The sequence below is a fragment of the Megalobrama amblycephala genome, linkage group LG15, assembly GCF_018812025.1.
Source record: "Megalobrama amblycephala isolate DHTTF-2021 linkage group LG15, ASM1881202v1, whole genome shotgun sequence".
In the NCBI taxonomy this organism is placed as follows: domain Eukaryota; kingdom Metazoa; phylum Chordata; class Actinopteri; order Cypriniformes; family Xenocyprididae; genus Megalobrama; species Megalobrama amblycephala.
Window position 1 is genome coordinate 23,833,676 of NC_063058.1, and position 15,333 is coordinate 23,849,008.

Consider the following 15,333-nt stretch of genomic DNA (forward strand, 5'->3'; position numbering starts at 1 on the left):
ATTCATATATTTTTTTCCCTAATGTAGTTTTTTTTAGTCGTTTTTATTAGTTTTGTTTTTTAATATTTTCATGTAATTTATTTTTATTTTATTTTTAGAAATTTTAGCACTTAATCTTAAACATATTTATTTTAGTCGCCAAGGCAACATTTCAAATTTTTGTGTAATTTTTAAAGTTATGTGTCTAATATATATTTTATTTCATTTTAGCTTTATTTCAATTAACAAAAATTATTTTTAATAAATTAAGTTTGAGTTTTAGTTAATAACAATACTGTTTAAACAATATTAAGAACTGTATTTAAGGGTTTTTTCACCCAAAAATGAAAAAAAAAATGTCATTAATTACTCACCCTCATGTCGTTCCACACCCGTAAGACCTTCCTTCATCTTCAGAAAATTAAGATATTTTTGATGAAATCTGATGGCTCAGTGAGGCCTGCATTCACAGCAATGACATTTCCACTCTCAAGATCCATAAAGGTACTAAAAACATATTTAAATAAGTTCATGCGAGTTCAATAGTTCTACCTTAATATTATAAAGCGACGAGAATTTTTTTGTGCACCAAAAAAACCCCAAAATAATGACTTTTCAACAATATAGTGATGGCCGATTTCAAAACACTGCTTCAGAGCTTTACGAATCGAATCAGAGATTAGGATCTCCGACTAAATTGCTGAAATCACGTGACTTTGGCGCTCCGAGTCACTGATTCGATTTTATTAAATGTATAATTTTTATCATATTGTACAATAAATTAATAAATATTTGATGCGTTAATTAGAATAATTGATTACGGTAAAAAATAATGTATTAAAAATAACGCATTTAACACACTTGCCTTGCCCTAGACCTACGTAGGTCATCTGACATTTCATACAGTTGATTGTTGATTGACATCATATAATATAGTTTTGCTCAATTTTGCCAACAAAAATATAAAGAAAAAGCAGAGCCGTTTATCTCCGAGCAACACACAGTGGCATTTCATTTCTGAATTCGCGTTTTGAATGAATCGGTTGAACGAATGACTCATAAAGAAAACCATTTACTTCTCTCCTGAATGAATCAGCTGTTTGAACGAATTGAATAAATGTATGAATGAATGTATGACTCACTTAATCATTAAGACATTTACCGCCATCTACTGGCAGTTTTAGTTTCTTATTTAGAGTATAATTTCATTAAAAATAATTTCATATTGCCATATTTACCCAAAAATAATCTTATATTTCACACTAAAAAATAATAAATTTTATGTTGAATCAAATAAAACGTTTCTTTCTGAAGCTAAATTTTTTAATGTCTATTTGATGCTTTACACAATAATTAATTAAAATGATCTTTTAGGGGTAATTTCTCAGCCAAAATTTGATGTGCGATTCATTTGCGATTAATTAATCGCCACATCATGTAATTAATTAGATATAAATGTAAAGGATCCTTTCATCAGCTTAATTTGAAGGATTTTGGGTTCTGATTTTCCCAAGTGATGTTAAGGTGAGGAAATTTTCACACCGTTATATACACTTGTGACAACACAAGTTTATATATTAATTTATTATTAATAATTATTATACAAATCGCTTTTAAATATGCTCTCGCTTTTCACTTTCGCTTTTTAATCCGTGAGCACGTGTACTCTGTGTATACAGGCCTATAATTTGTGGGCCGCTATCATTGAAATGGCTTTTGAATGTGCTCTCGCTTTTTACTTTCGCTTTCGTATTCGCATTACGAAAAATGACCGCAGTTTACAAGATTTTAGTCAATGACGCTCAGGATCTGTTGCGCACCAAATCCTCTGCTGCCATCGTCTTGTCAGTCATCTCATCATATAAGTGAAATCTGACTCCTGCTGCACTGTAGTGTCCGTTGTCCAACTGAACTAAATGGTTTTTATTTCTATAAAAAAAGCAAACTGATAGACTGCTCAAGAACTGGAGATACTTCCTCGATCACATCCACCCGTGTCGGAAGCTGTTTGATAAAGTGCTGGGGACATGTCCTCACCGTAACGACATCTATACGCACACACACATAGACAGGCTTTGCCGGAGGGACACTAGATCCCTGTCTGGGCTCCCACTGTTTAGAACCTGTGTTGCTCTTTTCCCCCTGCCTTTCTTCGGTTTGAATGGTTGAGGACAAGGGGCACTTTGAAGGAGGCTGAAATTGGCTGTGGTTTGGTCGCAGTTGACCGACTGCTGCTCGGCTCCCACTGATCGCCGTCCCCCGTGTATATACACCGCCTCCCCTACCCCTCCCCTATCCCACGAGCCCCTGCTCTAGAATTGGTGGACTTCAAACATCGCTGACAAACACTTGACGCTGAGTTTTTTCCAACAACACTGCACTTTTTCACTTTTGGGACCACATTTGTGCATGTTAACATTCTCTTCTTTTGTCTCCTCTCCCCTTGACCTCGACATTAGCATCCGTCAGATAAACAGAGGAGGATGAAACTGAAGAAGCAGGTGACCGTTTGCGGCGGGGCCATCTTCTGTGTGGCCGTCTTCTCTCTCTACCTGATGTTGGACCGCGTCCAGCACGATCCCGCCAGGAGACAGAGCGCCGGGAACTTTCCGAGGGTGAGTCGGTGATTTCTTTATGAAATCCCTTTGTCCTGGATTCCATTTTTTGCTGTGTGGGTCTGTTTGAATGGCTCCATTTATCAAAGCCTTCGGTGGGGAGGGTTTTTCAGCCAAGCAAGTGTACAGCTAGTGATGTGACCAATTTGTTTCTGGCTCTGTCTTGAGCTAATTAACTACTAATTTAGCTAGTGAATAACTCTCTGTGAGTGCTGGCTTTTTTTCCCTATCGCAAACCAAAGGCTTTTTTAAATGCAAAAAACCTAATTATTAGAAAAATGTGTTGGTGTTCTTCTAGAAATTGCATGCAGGATGACACATAGTTGATGGTGTGGGATTTAGCACATTTTATGTGCTTCGTATCGTAAGCCTCAGGAAAAATAACGCACATTATGCAAATTCAGATACGGTTTGTATTTCAAAGCCTGTACTAAATCTTTTTTCAATTTGATTGTCAGTGAGATTTGCACCAGTGAACACTTACAGCTGCTGTGACACTTGATATTAGTAATACTTGCTAAAGCAAGGGATTTAAACCAACTCCCAATCCTAAGTATTATATGTTAACATGTAACTCATCCCTCACCCTTTGTACTACGGATCTGAATGATACCTCAAATTGTGCCATTTTTTGAAGAGAGGTGTGCTATTGCTTTTCTAAGCCATCAGACTTGTGATCACCCTGGGGGATGATAAAATGGCAGAAAAATCCCATAAATCAACACTGAAGAAAGGATCTGAGATATATCTAAGGACCACAATATCATTTCTTTTGACTTTGTCCACTAAGAAACCCTTTAAATTTACTTGTAAAATGTAAAAAGTTGATTTTTTTTTTTTTTGTGTGTTTTATTTTGAATTTATTTAGGCCAAATAGTATAAAATTCAAACATCCCAAAATCTTTCCACCAGGGTTGTAAGAAGTGCCAACTTTGGTACCAAGTCGGTACTGAAATTGTAAAAATGTGACGATACCAGCATTTCCCCCTAACATTTTGAGGGCTCTTGAGTGGATTCTTAAACACCTCTGATTGGCCATTGTGTTCATGTGATCACTGATCAGCAGGCGTCTATCAGTGGATCCCTAATATATCCGCTAATAGACGCCTACTTTCAAACACTTCTGTGTAAGCGTTCGGTGAAGAGCATCATTAGCCGCTTTTCCACTGTCGGGCCAGTGCGAGCCAGGGCTAACAGCGTGCCGGGCTGGGCCTATGGCCACAGACCTTAGGCACCGAGGCCAAAATCAAGTTGCATTTCCACTGTCGGTCCGCTAGCTCCGCAGCGCTGATCTAAAAACCGCCCTTAAACACACCTCCCTTGATCAAACGTCACACAACACAACCCATTTCAGCGTGTAGACCATCACCTGACTACGATTAGCTCCACCTTTCACCTCGACCGCGCCTCTCAAGCCCCAGCTGGCCCGCTTTGGACCAAGGTTTTCGGCGGGCCGAAAAACCCGTGCCTTTGGCACCGAGGAAGCACTGAACCGAGGAAACGCGACCGGCCCTGGTACGCACTAGCACGCCCGCCTTTGGCCCGGCAGTGGAAAAGCGGCTAGTGATGACAATTTACAACATAATTTTGAAGCATTGATTATTGTAGCCAATTACAGACATGTATGTTTAGTGTGTGAACACAATGGCCAATCAGAGGTGTTTAAGAATCCTCTCAACAGTGCTCAAAATGCTAGTGGGAAGTGCTGGTATTGTCACAATTTTAAAATTTTAGTTCCGACTTGGTACCAAGTCGATGCTTATGACAACCATACTTCCCACAGTACTAGAGTTGTCAAAACTACCGACTTCGGTCCCATTCGGTACAGAAATGTGACACTTTGAGCGGATTCGTAAGCACTTGATTGGCCATTGTGTTCACGCACTCAACAGATATGTCTGAGATTGGCTACAATGATCATCGCATGGGAGCGTTTGAAAGCAGATGGAAGTGTTTGAATTTGAAAGTGTTTTGAAAGCAGCCGGACTGGGCAGAGTTTCCCAAAAGCATCGTAAGCCTAAGTTGATCGTAGCTCCATTGGTGGCAATGGTGCTACGATCAACTTAAGCTTACGATCCTTTTGGGAAACGCAGCCCTGGTCCGCGAATAAAATTTAGTCGACCAAGCCTCTTCTCCTTGACTAATGTTTAGTGGACTATTAGGGGGCAGTCCTATTGGTTTTCGGCCATAACATGACATAAATTATAGGGGAGGAATTTTAATATTGGTGCATGCCAACTCAAAATCGTGACACTACTCAAACTTTCTTTCGAAAATGTAAAAATTTAGTTTATGACACTCTAGATGTGTTACAGATTAGCCTTGCCAGTTTTGTGTTCCTTGGTGTGCCGTCCCCTCTAGAGCACTCAGGTCAGTCATGTGATGTTGTAGATTGTGGTGGTAGATAGATTACACCTCCATCCCCCTCCTTGTTTTCAGAGCCAGATTTCGGTGTTGCAGAACCGCATCGAGCAGCTGGAGCAGCTCCTGGAGGAGAACCATCAGATCATCAGCCACATCAAAGACTCTGTGCTGGAGCTCACGGATACGGGGGCCATCTCTCCCAGCGGACATCTCCCCTTCCGTAGCGCCAATGGCTCCTGGGTGTTGCCCTTTGATGGCAGGCCCACCTTTCTCTCCGTCAAACCAATGGATTGCCAGTTCGCACTGGGCCGCAGGAGCCAAACTGACCTGCAGGTGAGAATCAAAACGGCGTCTCAGTGGGTTGGAGTGTGTGGGGAAGGACTTAAAATTGAATGCAGTGCTATCTGGGAGAGGATTGCAGTGCGGCTCTGGGATTCAGGTGTTGTGGTTTTAGCTGTTTAAGAGTTTCCTGCCTACACCTGCTAAGAATTACATCAGTAATCACACAGTTTTGAGTCTGCAACTTTTGCCTTTCTGCAGTTATGACATGTATTTTACAAGAATGACAATCAGTGAATCCTACACATAATATACAAGTCAATAAAATATCAAATGTACCTCTTAATAACAGTAACACTATTGGTATTTGAAATCAATCCAAACAAACACTGCTCCGCCCCCAAAATGCACAAATACGCTATGCAAAAGTGGATATCTCTTTATCTCTTTATGGAGCAAAAACAATGCAACCTTGGCGTCCATTTTCAGGCCTTCACTCTTAGGTCCCTAAAGGGCTGGCAAGCTTTTCTAATATTAACACGGGTCCTAAAGCTCTTGCCTGATCTTAACCCTTCTTTTTCCAGTGATATTCCTCTGATCTTTTCTCTTTTGTAATGTCTCTCAGCCATCTCTCTTTCTACAGTCTTTATTTAAATCTCCCTCTTGCTCACTCTCTCTCCTCCCCCATCATGAGTGGAGACGCCCCCTACTGCTGATTGGCTGCAAGTGTGTTGTGATGCCCAGTCTGATCCACTTTCAACAGCGTTTCTTAGAAATTGCTCACTGCACCTTTAAGAGCACTACCTCTTGAATAGCGCTTTCCCATTATCAATAGTATGATTAATTTCTTTAAAAAATTACTTGGTGCACCTTTAATAGCATTTTTGGAATCCTCAGATACTTTACTTGGAATTTTTAAATATTCTGAGTGTATCAAAAAAAACATTCAAAACACATCTAAGACCTGACATGTTGTAAACAGGCACTTTTCCTCTCCGTTGGGTGCATTGTTGTGCTTCAGGCTGTCACGCCTACACTAAATACAGTCCCTGTGTCATCTGTCAGTTATATCAAATTGCCCTGAGATGTGGTATTTATCAGGAAGTCTGCTCCATGCCCAGTTTTGTGGAAAATCACTGAATGTAACATCTTAATATATCACATTTTTGTGTCTCCAAGTGGAGATTCTGAGGCTTCTGTAAAGATGTTTGGAGACTGTTCCAGAAGAATCACATTCATTACAGTCTCTGAATTGATTGTTTGGCCATAGATGCTGGACGTATACTCCTTGCTGAACTTCGATAATGTGGATGGAGGTGTTTGGAAGCAAGGTTTTGAGATCACCTACGAGCCCAACGAGTGGGACGACGAGCCCCTGCAAGTGTTTGTGGTCCCTCATTCGCACAACGATCCAGGTAGGGATCGAAACTTCATTCACTCAAACATGTCTGGTGCATCAACCTGAAGAATTTATGAAGCTCTAGTCTTTCTTTTTTGAACTTGGGGAGGATTTAAAATTTAACTCCGTTTTGAATTAGTCAAACCTTTAGCTGTGTTTATATGTCAAATTGTTGTCCTGCTATCGGATTTCTTGCTGCATCCATAATGCATTAGTCTTAGTGTAACTACTGTTTTTTTTATTTCTGTTGGTCGTGTAACTGGGACTGAAGCCTCAAGTTTCAAAATGGACCCAAAAGCACCATAAAAGTATCAAGTTTCACTAATTCACTAATAAAGTTTATATCTGCCCTTCATTTTTGGTTAACCTCCCACTGGAGAAGATTTTCATTTAATAAACTAATTAAATTTCTCATTCAAAGCTATCATATGGCTTCAGAAGCACATGAGTTATATCGATCTTTGTAGCAATACTCTGATCACTTGCCTGCTAATCAGAATTAGCCCATAATAACTTCCTATTGGTGATCTTGGACAAGCACATGACTGATTGATGTTTTGATGCAAAACTGCTTCTTTTAGAGGTAGAGTATGAGAGGTATGAAGACTATGAAAAGCTTGCATAACTGTTCTTTTTGATGTCTGCCAACTGCTGAACCAGATGTGGCTAAATCATAATAACGCTGGTTATAAGGAAGAATATAACTCTCTAAGTCTCTATTAAAAAAAAAATAATAATTTCCTGAGAAAATGGTATTAACAGCAGAAGCTGTTCAGTCTTTCTCACAAGTGCATTTTCCCTTTATTAAAGGAAAAAACTAAAATAAAACAGTACTATTATCAATATCCAACACAATGATAAGGCAGAAAATGCCATTATAAATACAATAATTCAATATTTAGATATTTATAATAAATGAGTAAATGTAAACAAATTATGAAAGTGATTAAGATAATGTATTATTAAAGTATAATAATGTTATAAATAATAATAAATATATACTACAATAATAATAATACACATCTGTCACATTAATTTGAACTACACTTGGTTTGTATTTAATATCAATTTGATATTAAGCATATTTCCTTATAAACATGAATTACTGATTCTCATGTTTACCAAGGCTGCATTTATTTGATCAAAAATCATTTAAAAGAACACTCCACTTTTTTTGAAAATAGGCTCATTTTCCAACTCCCCTAGAGTTAAACAGTTGAGTTTTACCATTTTCGAATCCATTCAGCCGATCTCCGGGTCTGGCGGTACCACTTTTAGCATAGCTTAGCATAGTTCATTGAATCTGATTAGACCGTTAGCATCTCGCTCAAAAATGACCAAAGAGTTTAGATATTTTTCCTACTTAAAACTTGACTCTTCTGTAGTTACATCGTGTTCTAAGACCAATGAAAAAATGAAAAGTTGTGATTTTCTAGGCCGATATGGCTAGGAACTATACTCTCGTTCTGGCGTAATAATCAAGGAACTTTGCTGCCGTATCATGAGTGCAGCAGGTGTAATGATATTACGCAGTGGCTGTGACCCCCTGTTTGCACAGGGAGCGTGCCTTGCAACCATGGGGACATTTGTGAGAGGCGCTGCGTAATATCATTGCACCTTCTGCACTCTTTGGTCATTTTTGAGCAAGATGCTAACGGTCTAATCAGATTCAATGAACTATGCTAAGCTATGCTAAAAGTGGTACCGGCAGACACGGAGATCGACTGAATGGATTCGAAAACGGTAAAACTCAACTGTTTAACTCTAGGGGAGTTGGAAAATGAGCCTATTTTCAAAAAAAGTGGAGTGTTCCTTTAAAACAGTAATATTGAGAAATATTATTGCAACATAAAAAAAAACTATTTTCTATTTTTCTACAGATCTTTTCATGATTCTTTGATGAACAGAAAGTTCAAAAGAACAGCATTTATTTGAAATAGGCATATTTGCACAATATTTTGTTAAAAACAAAATGCTGTGAAAATCCTGATTGGAGCATTGCCTACTTGCATTATATTTTATGGTCCTTTTCATCCTTTTTTGAAGTTTAAATTACTTTAATTTCTTTAAGCAACCTAAAATGTCATAAAGTTTCAATCTCTCCCATAAAGTTTTCACACGCAGTCCTTAAGTGGATGCAACATTTTTCATTTTATTTTAGTTGTTGATGCAGCATCCTCAGTCTAACACCTAGCCATGTGTATTCAAAAGAGCTGTGCAGGTAAAGTGGGTCAGTTGCTGGGCTTGCGTTTTGCAGCATTGGCACAATTTGTGAAGCACCTTAAAAACCACAATGAGTTTCAACATCACCCACAGGACAGATAAGTTCCAAATCTGCAGTTGGCGTTTTTTTGCAGCGTTATGAAAGAACTGTAGGACTGAATCTAATACTGAGTGACCCGATTCCCTGTTGTTTTATTGGTGTCGGTAACGTTTCACTGATCTTTGAGCTGATGCGTGTTTAATGCAGATTGTGTAATACTGAAAGCGTTCCAATATGTTTCAATTAGTTTTCCGCAACTCTAAATGTCTTTCTGCCATTCTCAGTGTCAGCACGGATCTGTTCTTCCTGCGCTGGTGCCTCTGAATTTTGAACAGTATTATTTTGAACAGGTTTTTCTTTGGGGAGCAAAGTGCTGCCAAACAGCTATGCTTCTTCTAAACTTTTCAGTGTTTTATCAAAAGAGTGTTTGTTTTTAGCACAGATTCTTTTGTCACTTCATGCTGTGGTTGCAGAACTACATCAGATCTGTATGCTCTCTTGGATGATTTCAACTGTGATTTCATGCTGCACTTCTTTTGCGACAGGATGGATCAAAACATTTGACAAGTACTACAATGACCAGACCCAGCATATCTTCAACAACATGGTGGTGAAGCTGGCGGAAGATCCTCGTCGGAAGTTCATTTGGTCGGAAATATCATTCTTCGCCAAATGGTGGGAAAGTGCAGATGTACCTAAACAAGAGGCAATGCGCAAGTGAGTAATTTTTTATATTAAATAAACATTTGAAGGTAAATAATATGTTAAACTTGCATTTTGAAACTCATATTTCACCTTTTTAAAAATCCAATATAAAATCAAACTTTACACTGTTTTTTCTAAGGCTGTCTTTGTAATTTTTTATCAAAATGTAATAATTTGCGCACTCCTCCCATGCCGGAGACGCCAGTTCGAATCCCGCTCAGAACATTTAGTCAAGTAGGACCAGTTACATTTGGTGCTGTGACCCGGATGGGAATGAGGTTTAGGGGGGTGATTGTAGAGGCTGTGGTTTTTATTGTCCTTGTTAGCGCACCCGCCTCCCATGTCAGAGACGCCAGTTCGAATCCCGCTCAGAGCATTTAGTCAAGTAGGACCAGTTACATTTGGTGCCGTGACCCGGATGGGAGTGAGGTTTAGGGGGGTGATTGTAGAGGCTGTGGTCTTTATTGTCCCTATTAATGCACCAGCCTCCCATGCCAGAGACACCGGTTCGAATCCCGCTCAGAGCATTTAGTCAAGTAGGGCCAGTTACATTTGGTGCCGTGACCCGGATGGGAGTGAGGTTTAGGGGGGTGATTGTAGTGGCTGTGGTCTTTATTGTCCCTATTAGCACACCAGCCTCCCATGCCAGAGACACCGGTTCGAATCCCGCTCAGAGCATTTAGTTAAGTAGGACCAGTTACATTTGGTGCCATGACCCGGATGGGAGTGAGGTTTAGGGGGGTGATTGTAGAGGCTGTGGTCTTTATTGTCCCTATTAGCACACCAGCCTCCCATGCCAGAGACACCGGTTCGAATCCCGCTCAGAGCATTTAGTTAAGTAGGACCAGTTACATTTGGTGCCATGACCCGGATGGGAGTGAGGTTTAGGGGGGTGATTGTAGAGGCTGTGGTTTTTAGTGTCCTTGTTAGCGCATCCACCTCCCATGTCAGAGATGCCAGTTCGAATCCCGCTCAGAACATTTAGTCAAGTAGGACCAGTTACATTTGGTGCCGTGACCCGGATGGGAGTGAGGTTTAGGGGGGGTGATTGTAGAGGCTGTGGTTTTTAGTGTCCTTGTTAGCGCATCCGCCTCCCATGCCAGAGACAGTGGTTCGAATCCCGCTGAAATCATTTAGTCAAGTAGGACCAGTTACATTTGGTGCCGTGACCCAGATTGGGAATGAGGTTTAGGAGGGTGACTGTAGAGGCTACGGTCTTTAGTGTCCTTGTTAGCGCATCCACCTCCCATGTCAGAGATGCCAGTTCGAATCCCGCTCAGAACATTTAGTCAAGTAGGACCAGTTACATTTGGTGCCGTGACCCGGATGGGAGTGAGGTTTAGGGGGGGTGATTGTAGAGGCTGTGGTTTTTAGTGTCCTTGTTAGCACATCCGCCTCCCATGCCAGAGACAGTGGTTCAAATCCTGCTGAAATGATTTAGTCAAGTAGGACCAGTTACATTTGGTGCCGTGACCCAGATTGGGAATGAGGTTTAGGAGGGTGATTGTAGAGGCTACGGTCTTTTGTGTCCTTGTTAGTGTATCCGCCATAACATTAAAACATAAACATTTGAAGGTAAAATGTTAAAACTGGCATTTTGAAAGGCATATTTTGAACATTTTAAAAATCCAATGTAATAACTTGCTCCATCTCTGAAATGACTTTTGATTTTAATATATTTAATGGCTGCTGAAAATTCAGCTTTGCTATCACAGGAATAAATTGCATTTTAAAATATATTAAAATAAAAACAGGTATTTTAAATTGTAATCATATTTCAAAATTACTGTTTTTACTGCATTTTTGATCAAATAAATGCAGCCTTGGTGAGTGTAGACTTTTAAAAACATTTAAAAACTATTTAAAAACTATTTAAAAATTCGACCCCAAAATTTTAAACTGTAGTGTACCTGTCATAAACAGACTATTTTTCAGTCCAATCAATTTTTGATTGAGCCACAATATTTTCCTGGAAGTACATGACATTATGAATGAAAAATTGGTCTTTGCAGTGTTGGTTGTTCAGTGTCTTGTTCAGTCTGTTTTGATTTGGTCCCACATGCCCATTCTTGATCAGTTCATGTTCTTAACTCAGTAATCTGCTGAAGGTTAATTAGTCCATCTGCTTGTGGGAAACTCTTTATATAGCCTGATCTAATGTTGTGGATTTCCTCACCTCCTCTTGCGATCTGTGCTTTTAGTTTTAAGAATCCTCTTTAAACCCTTTTTCTTTCAGTCTAATCCTCAGCGGACAGCTTGAGATGGTGACGGGAGGCTGGGTCATGACGGATGAAGCCAACGCTCACTATTTCGCCATGATTGATCAGCTCATTGAAGGCCATCAGTGGCTGGAGAGAAATCTGGGTATGATTGTTTTTTGGGGTGGTGTGGCTTAGTGTTTACTGCATTTGCTATAGATATGAGAGATGCGGGTATGATTTGAAAAGTGGTTCCTTCAGATTGGTATGGAATATTTAATGGGTGTGTTACTGCAGGTGTGACCCCTCGCTCAGGCTGGGCCGTTGATCCGTTTGGGCACAGCGCCACGATGCCTTACCTACTGAAACGGGCGAACATGACCAGCATGCTGATCCAGAGGGTCCATTACTCTATCAAGAAGCACTTTTCTGCCACACGGAGCCTTGAGTTCATGTGGAGGCAGGCCTGGGGTAAATGACTACAACTACAAAAACGTGTTCACATAAACATAAACACATAAAAGTTACCTTATTAGCAGTGTTATTTCGGTATCATTTATATACTGTTATTTATTATTATTTTCAGATTTTAATTTTAGTTTTAGTAATTTTGTTATATGGTTGTGTCATTTTTATTAGCTTTTGTTTTATTTTTAATATTTTTATTTATTTAAATTTAATTGATTTTTTTTATTTCAGTTTTACTCATTTTAGTACTACTTCAACTTATTTTCTTTCCGTTAGTTGCCAAGGCAATATTCTAATTTTCATTTAAGTTTTTTTTTAAGTTTAAATTTTTCATCTTAATATTTTGTATTAACAACAACAACCTAGTTGTTCTTGATTATTGGCACTTTTATGCTACAGACATGAATGATACTTTAAAAATTCCTTTAGACTCTCATTGTATGAATAACGGAGGCAAGCTAGTAAAAGCTGTGCAGGTAAACTTCACTTCAACCAGTTTGAGTAGGACTGGCTACATTTGGTGCCGTGACCCGGATGCGAGTGAGGTTTAGGGGGGCGATTATAAAGGCTGTGGTCTTTATTGTCCTTGTTAGTGTGCCCGCCTCCCATGCCGGAGACGTTGGTTCTAATCTCGTTACACAAGTACAACTCATTTTTTCAGAAAATCTAAAAAATCTACTTAACTATATACTATAATAGACCAGAATATGGCATTTGTAATCATTATCTACATGTTGGAAATGTTTTAAATGTCTAATGAAGGTTTAGGAAAACTCAAACCCTTGGCAACCCCTTTTGAAGGCTTTGCCAAGGAGTTTTGCCCACCCTTCTCAGTGGCTTAGAGACCTACACATCTGAGTTTATTTAATTTTCTTTATCTACAGACATTGAATCGAGCACAGACATGTTCTGCCACATGATGCCGTTTTACAGCTACGACGTGCCTCACACGTGTGGCCCAGACCCAAAGATTTGCTGCCAGTTTGATTTCAAGAGGCTGCCGGGCAGTCGAGTTAACTGCCCTTGGAAGGTGCCACCCCGAGCCATCACAGATGCCAACGTGGCCGAGAGGTGAGGCTGTAGGGCTGATTAATATGAAACCAGGGAATTAATTTGATTCGGGGGAGTTTAGCCAAAGAATGAATGTAGGTTAATTTCCTGTGTTAGCCAACAAAATTCATTTGTCCATCACCCAGCTGGCGCCAGCTGTATTTATATGGGTTGTGCTTGAACTGGGCCCAAACCCAAATCCACCTCCCTCCCTCTCTCTCTCTCTCTCTTGCTCCACAGAAGAAAACCAGGATATTAACAAGCTTGTAGCAATTAGTTTGCACCTGTCCTTACACTTCAGAGGTCTTTGAGGTTTACTGGAATAGGCAGAGGGTTTTATGGGTACACTTTTAGCTTCATGAGACATTTCCTCCTTTTGGTATGACGTGAAATTGAACTGCTAAGATGAAAACAATTTAAACATTCATTTAGTAAAATAATTTATAAATTATATAAATATTTGATATTCATTTGATATACAATTAAAATAATATGATTAAACTGTATATTGAAATTAATTACTTGTATTAATAAAATGTATAAATTATAAAGCATAATTTGAAAAAAAAAAATAGCACAATTATGCCCCTACATAAATAAATAAATAAATAAATAAATATAATATATATACACACACACAGTGGGTACGGAAAGTATTCAGACCCTCTTAATTTTTTCACTCTTTGTTATATTGCAGCCATTTGCTAAAATCATTTAAGTTCATTTTTTTTCCTCATTAATGTACACACAGCACCCCATATTGACAGAAAAACACAGAATTGTTGACATTTTTGCAGATTTATTAAAAAAGAAAAACTGAAATATCACATGTCATAAGTATTCAGACCCTTTGCTCAGTATTTAGTAGAAGCATCCTTTTGATCTGATAGAGCCATGAGTCTTTTTGGGAAAGATGCAACAAGTTTTTCACACCTGGATTTGGGGATCCTCTGCCATTCCTCCTTGCAGATCCTCTCCATTTCTGTCAGGTTGGATGGTAAACGTTGGTGGACAGCCATTTTTAGGTCTCTCCAGAGATGCTCAATTGGGTTTAAGTCAGGGTTCTGGCTGGGCCATTCAAAAACAGTCACGGAGCTGTTGTGAAGCCACTCCTTCGTTATTTTAGCTGTGTGCTTAGGGTCATTGTCTTGTTGGAAGGTAAACCTTCGGCCCAGTCTGAGGTCCTGAGCACTCTGGAGAAGGTTTTCGACCAGGATATCCCTGTACTTGGCCGCATTCATCTTTCCCTCGATTGTCGTCCTGTCCCTGCAGCTGAAACACCCCCACAGCATGATGCTGCCACCACCATGCTTCACTGTTGGGACTGTATTGAACAGGTGATGAACAATGCCTGGTTTTCTCCACACATACCGCTTAGAATTAAGGCCAAAAAGTTCTATCTTGGTCTCATCAGACCAGAGAATCTTATTTCTCACCATCTTGGCAAACTCCATGCGGGCTTTCATGTGTCTTGCACTGAGGAGAGGCTTCCGTCGGGCCACTCTGCCATAAAGCCCCGACTGGTGGAGGGCTGCAGTGATGGTTGACTTTCTACAACTTTCTCCCATCTCCCGACTGCATCTCTAGAGCTCAGCCACAGTGATCTTTGGGTTCTTCTTTACCTCTCTCACCAAGGCTCTTCTCCCCCGATAGCTCGGTTTGGCCGGACGGCCAGCTCTAGGAAGGGTTCTGGTCATCCCAAACATCTTCCATTTAAGGATTATGGAGGCCACTGTGCTCTTAGGAACCTTAAGTGCAGCAGAAATTGTTTTGTAACCTTGGCCAGATCTGTGCCTTGCCACAATTCTGTCTCTGAGCTCTTCAGGCAGTTCCTTTGACCTCATGATTCTCATTTGCTCTGACATGCACTGTGAGCTGTAAGGTCTTATATAGACAGGCGTGTGGCTTTCCTAATCAAGTCCAATCAGTATAATCAAACACAGCTGGACTCAAATGAAGGTGTAGAACCATCTCAAGGATGATCAGAAGAAATGGACAGCACCTGAGTTAAAT

General features: G+C 39.8%; 1 protein-coding gene across 2 annotated transcripts in view; it reads left to right on the forward strand.

Annotated features, from left to right (window-relative positions):
* The window catches only part of man2a2 (mannosidase, alpha, class 2A, member 2), a 33,484-nt gene that overhangs the window by 572 nt on the left and 17,579 nt on the right, over positions 1–15,333 (forward strand). For both annotated transcript variants that reach the window (XM_048157684.1, XM_048157683.1), the window contains exons 2-8: positions 2,439–2,594; positions 5,034–5,291; positions 6,508–6,652; positions 9,445–9,616; positions 11,841–11,968; positions 12,100–12,273; positions 13,155–13,341. In XM_048157684.1, coding sequence (XP_048013641.1) covers positions 2,463–2,594; positions 5,034–5,291; positions 6,508–6,652; positions 9,445–9,616; positions 11,841–11,968; positions 12,100–12,273; positions 13,155–13,341 — 1,196 coding nt within the window. In that variant the 5' untranslated portion in view covers positions 2,439–2,462. The remainder of the gene's footprint in view (positions 1–2,438; positions 2,595–5,033; positions 5,292–6,507; positions 6,653–9,444; positions 9,617–11,840; positions 11,969–12,099; positions 12,274–13,154; positions 13,342–15,333) is intronic.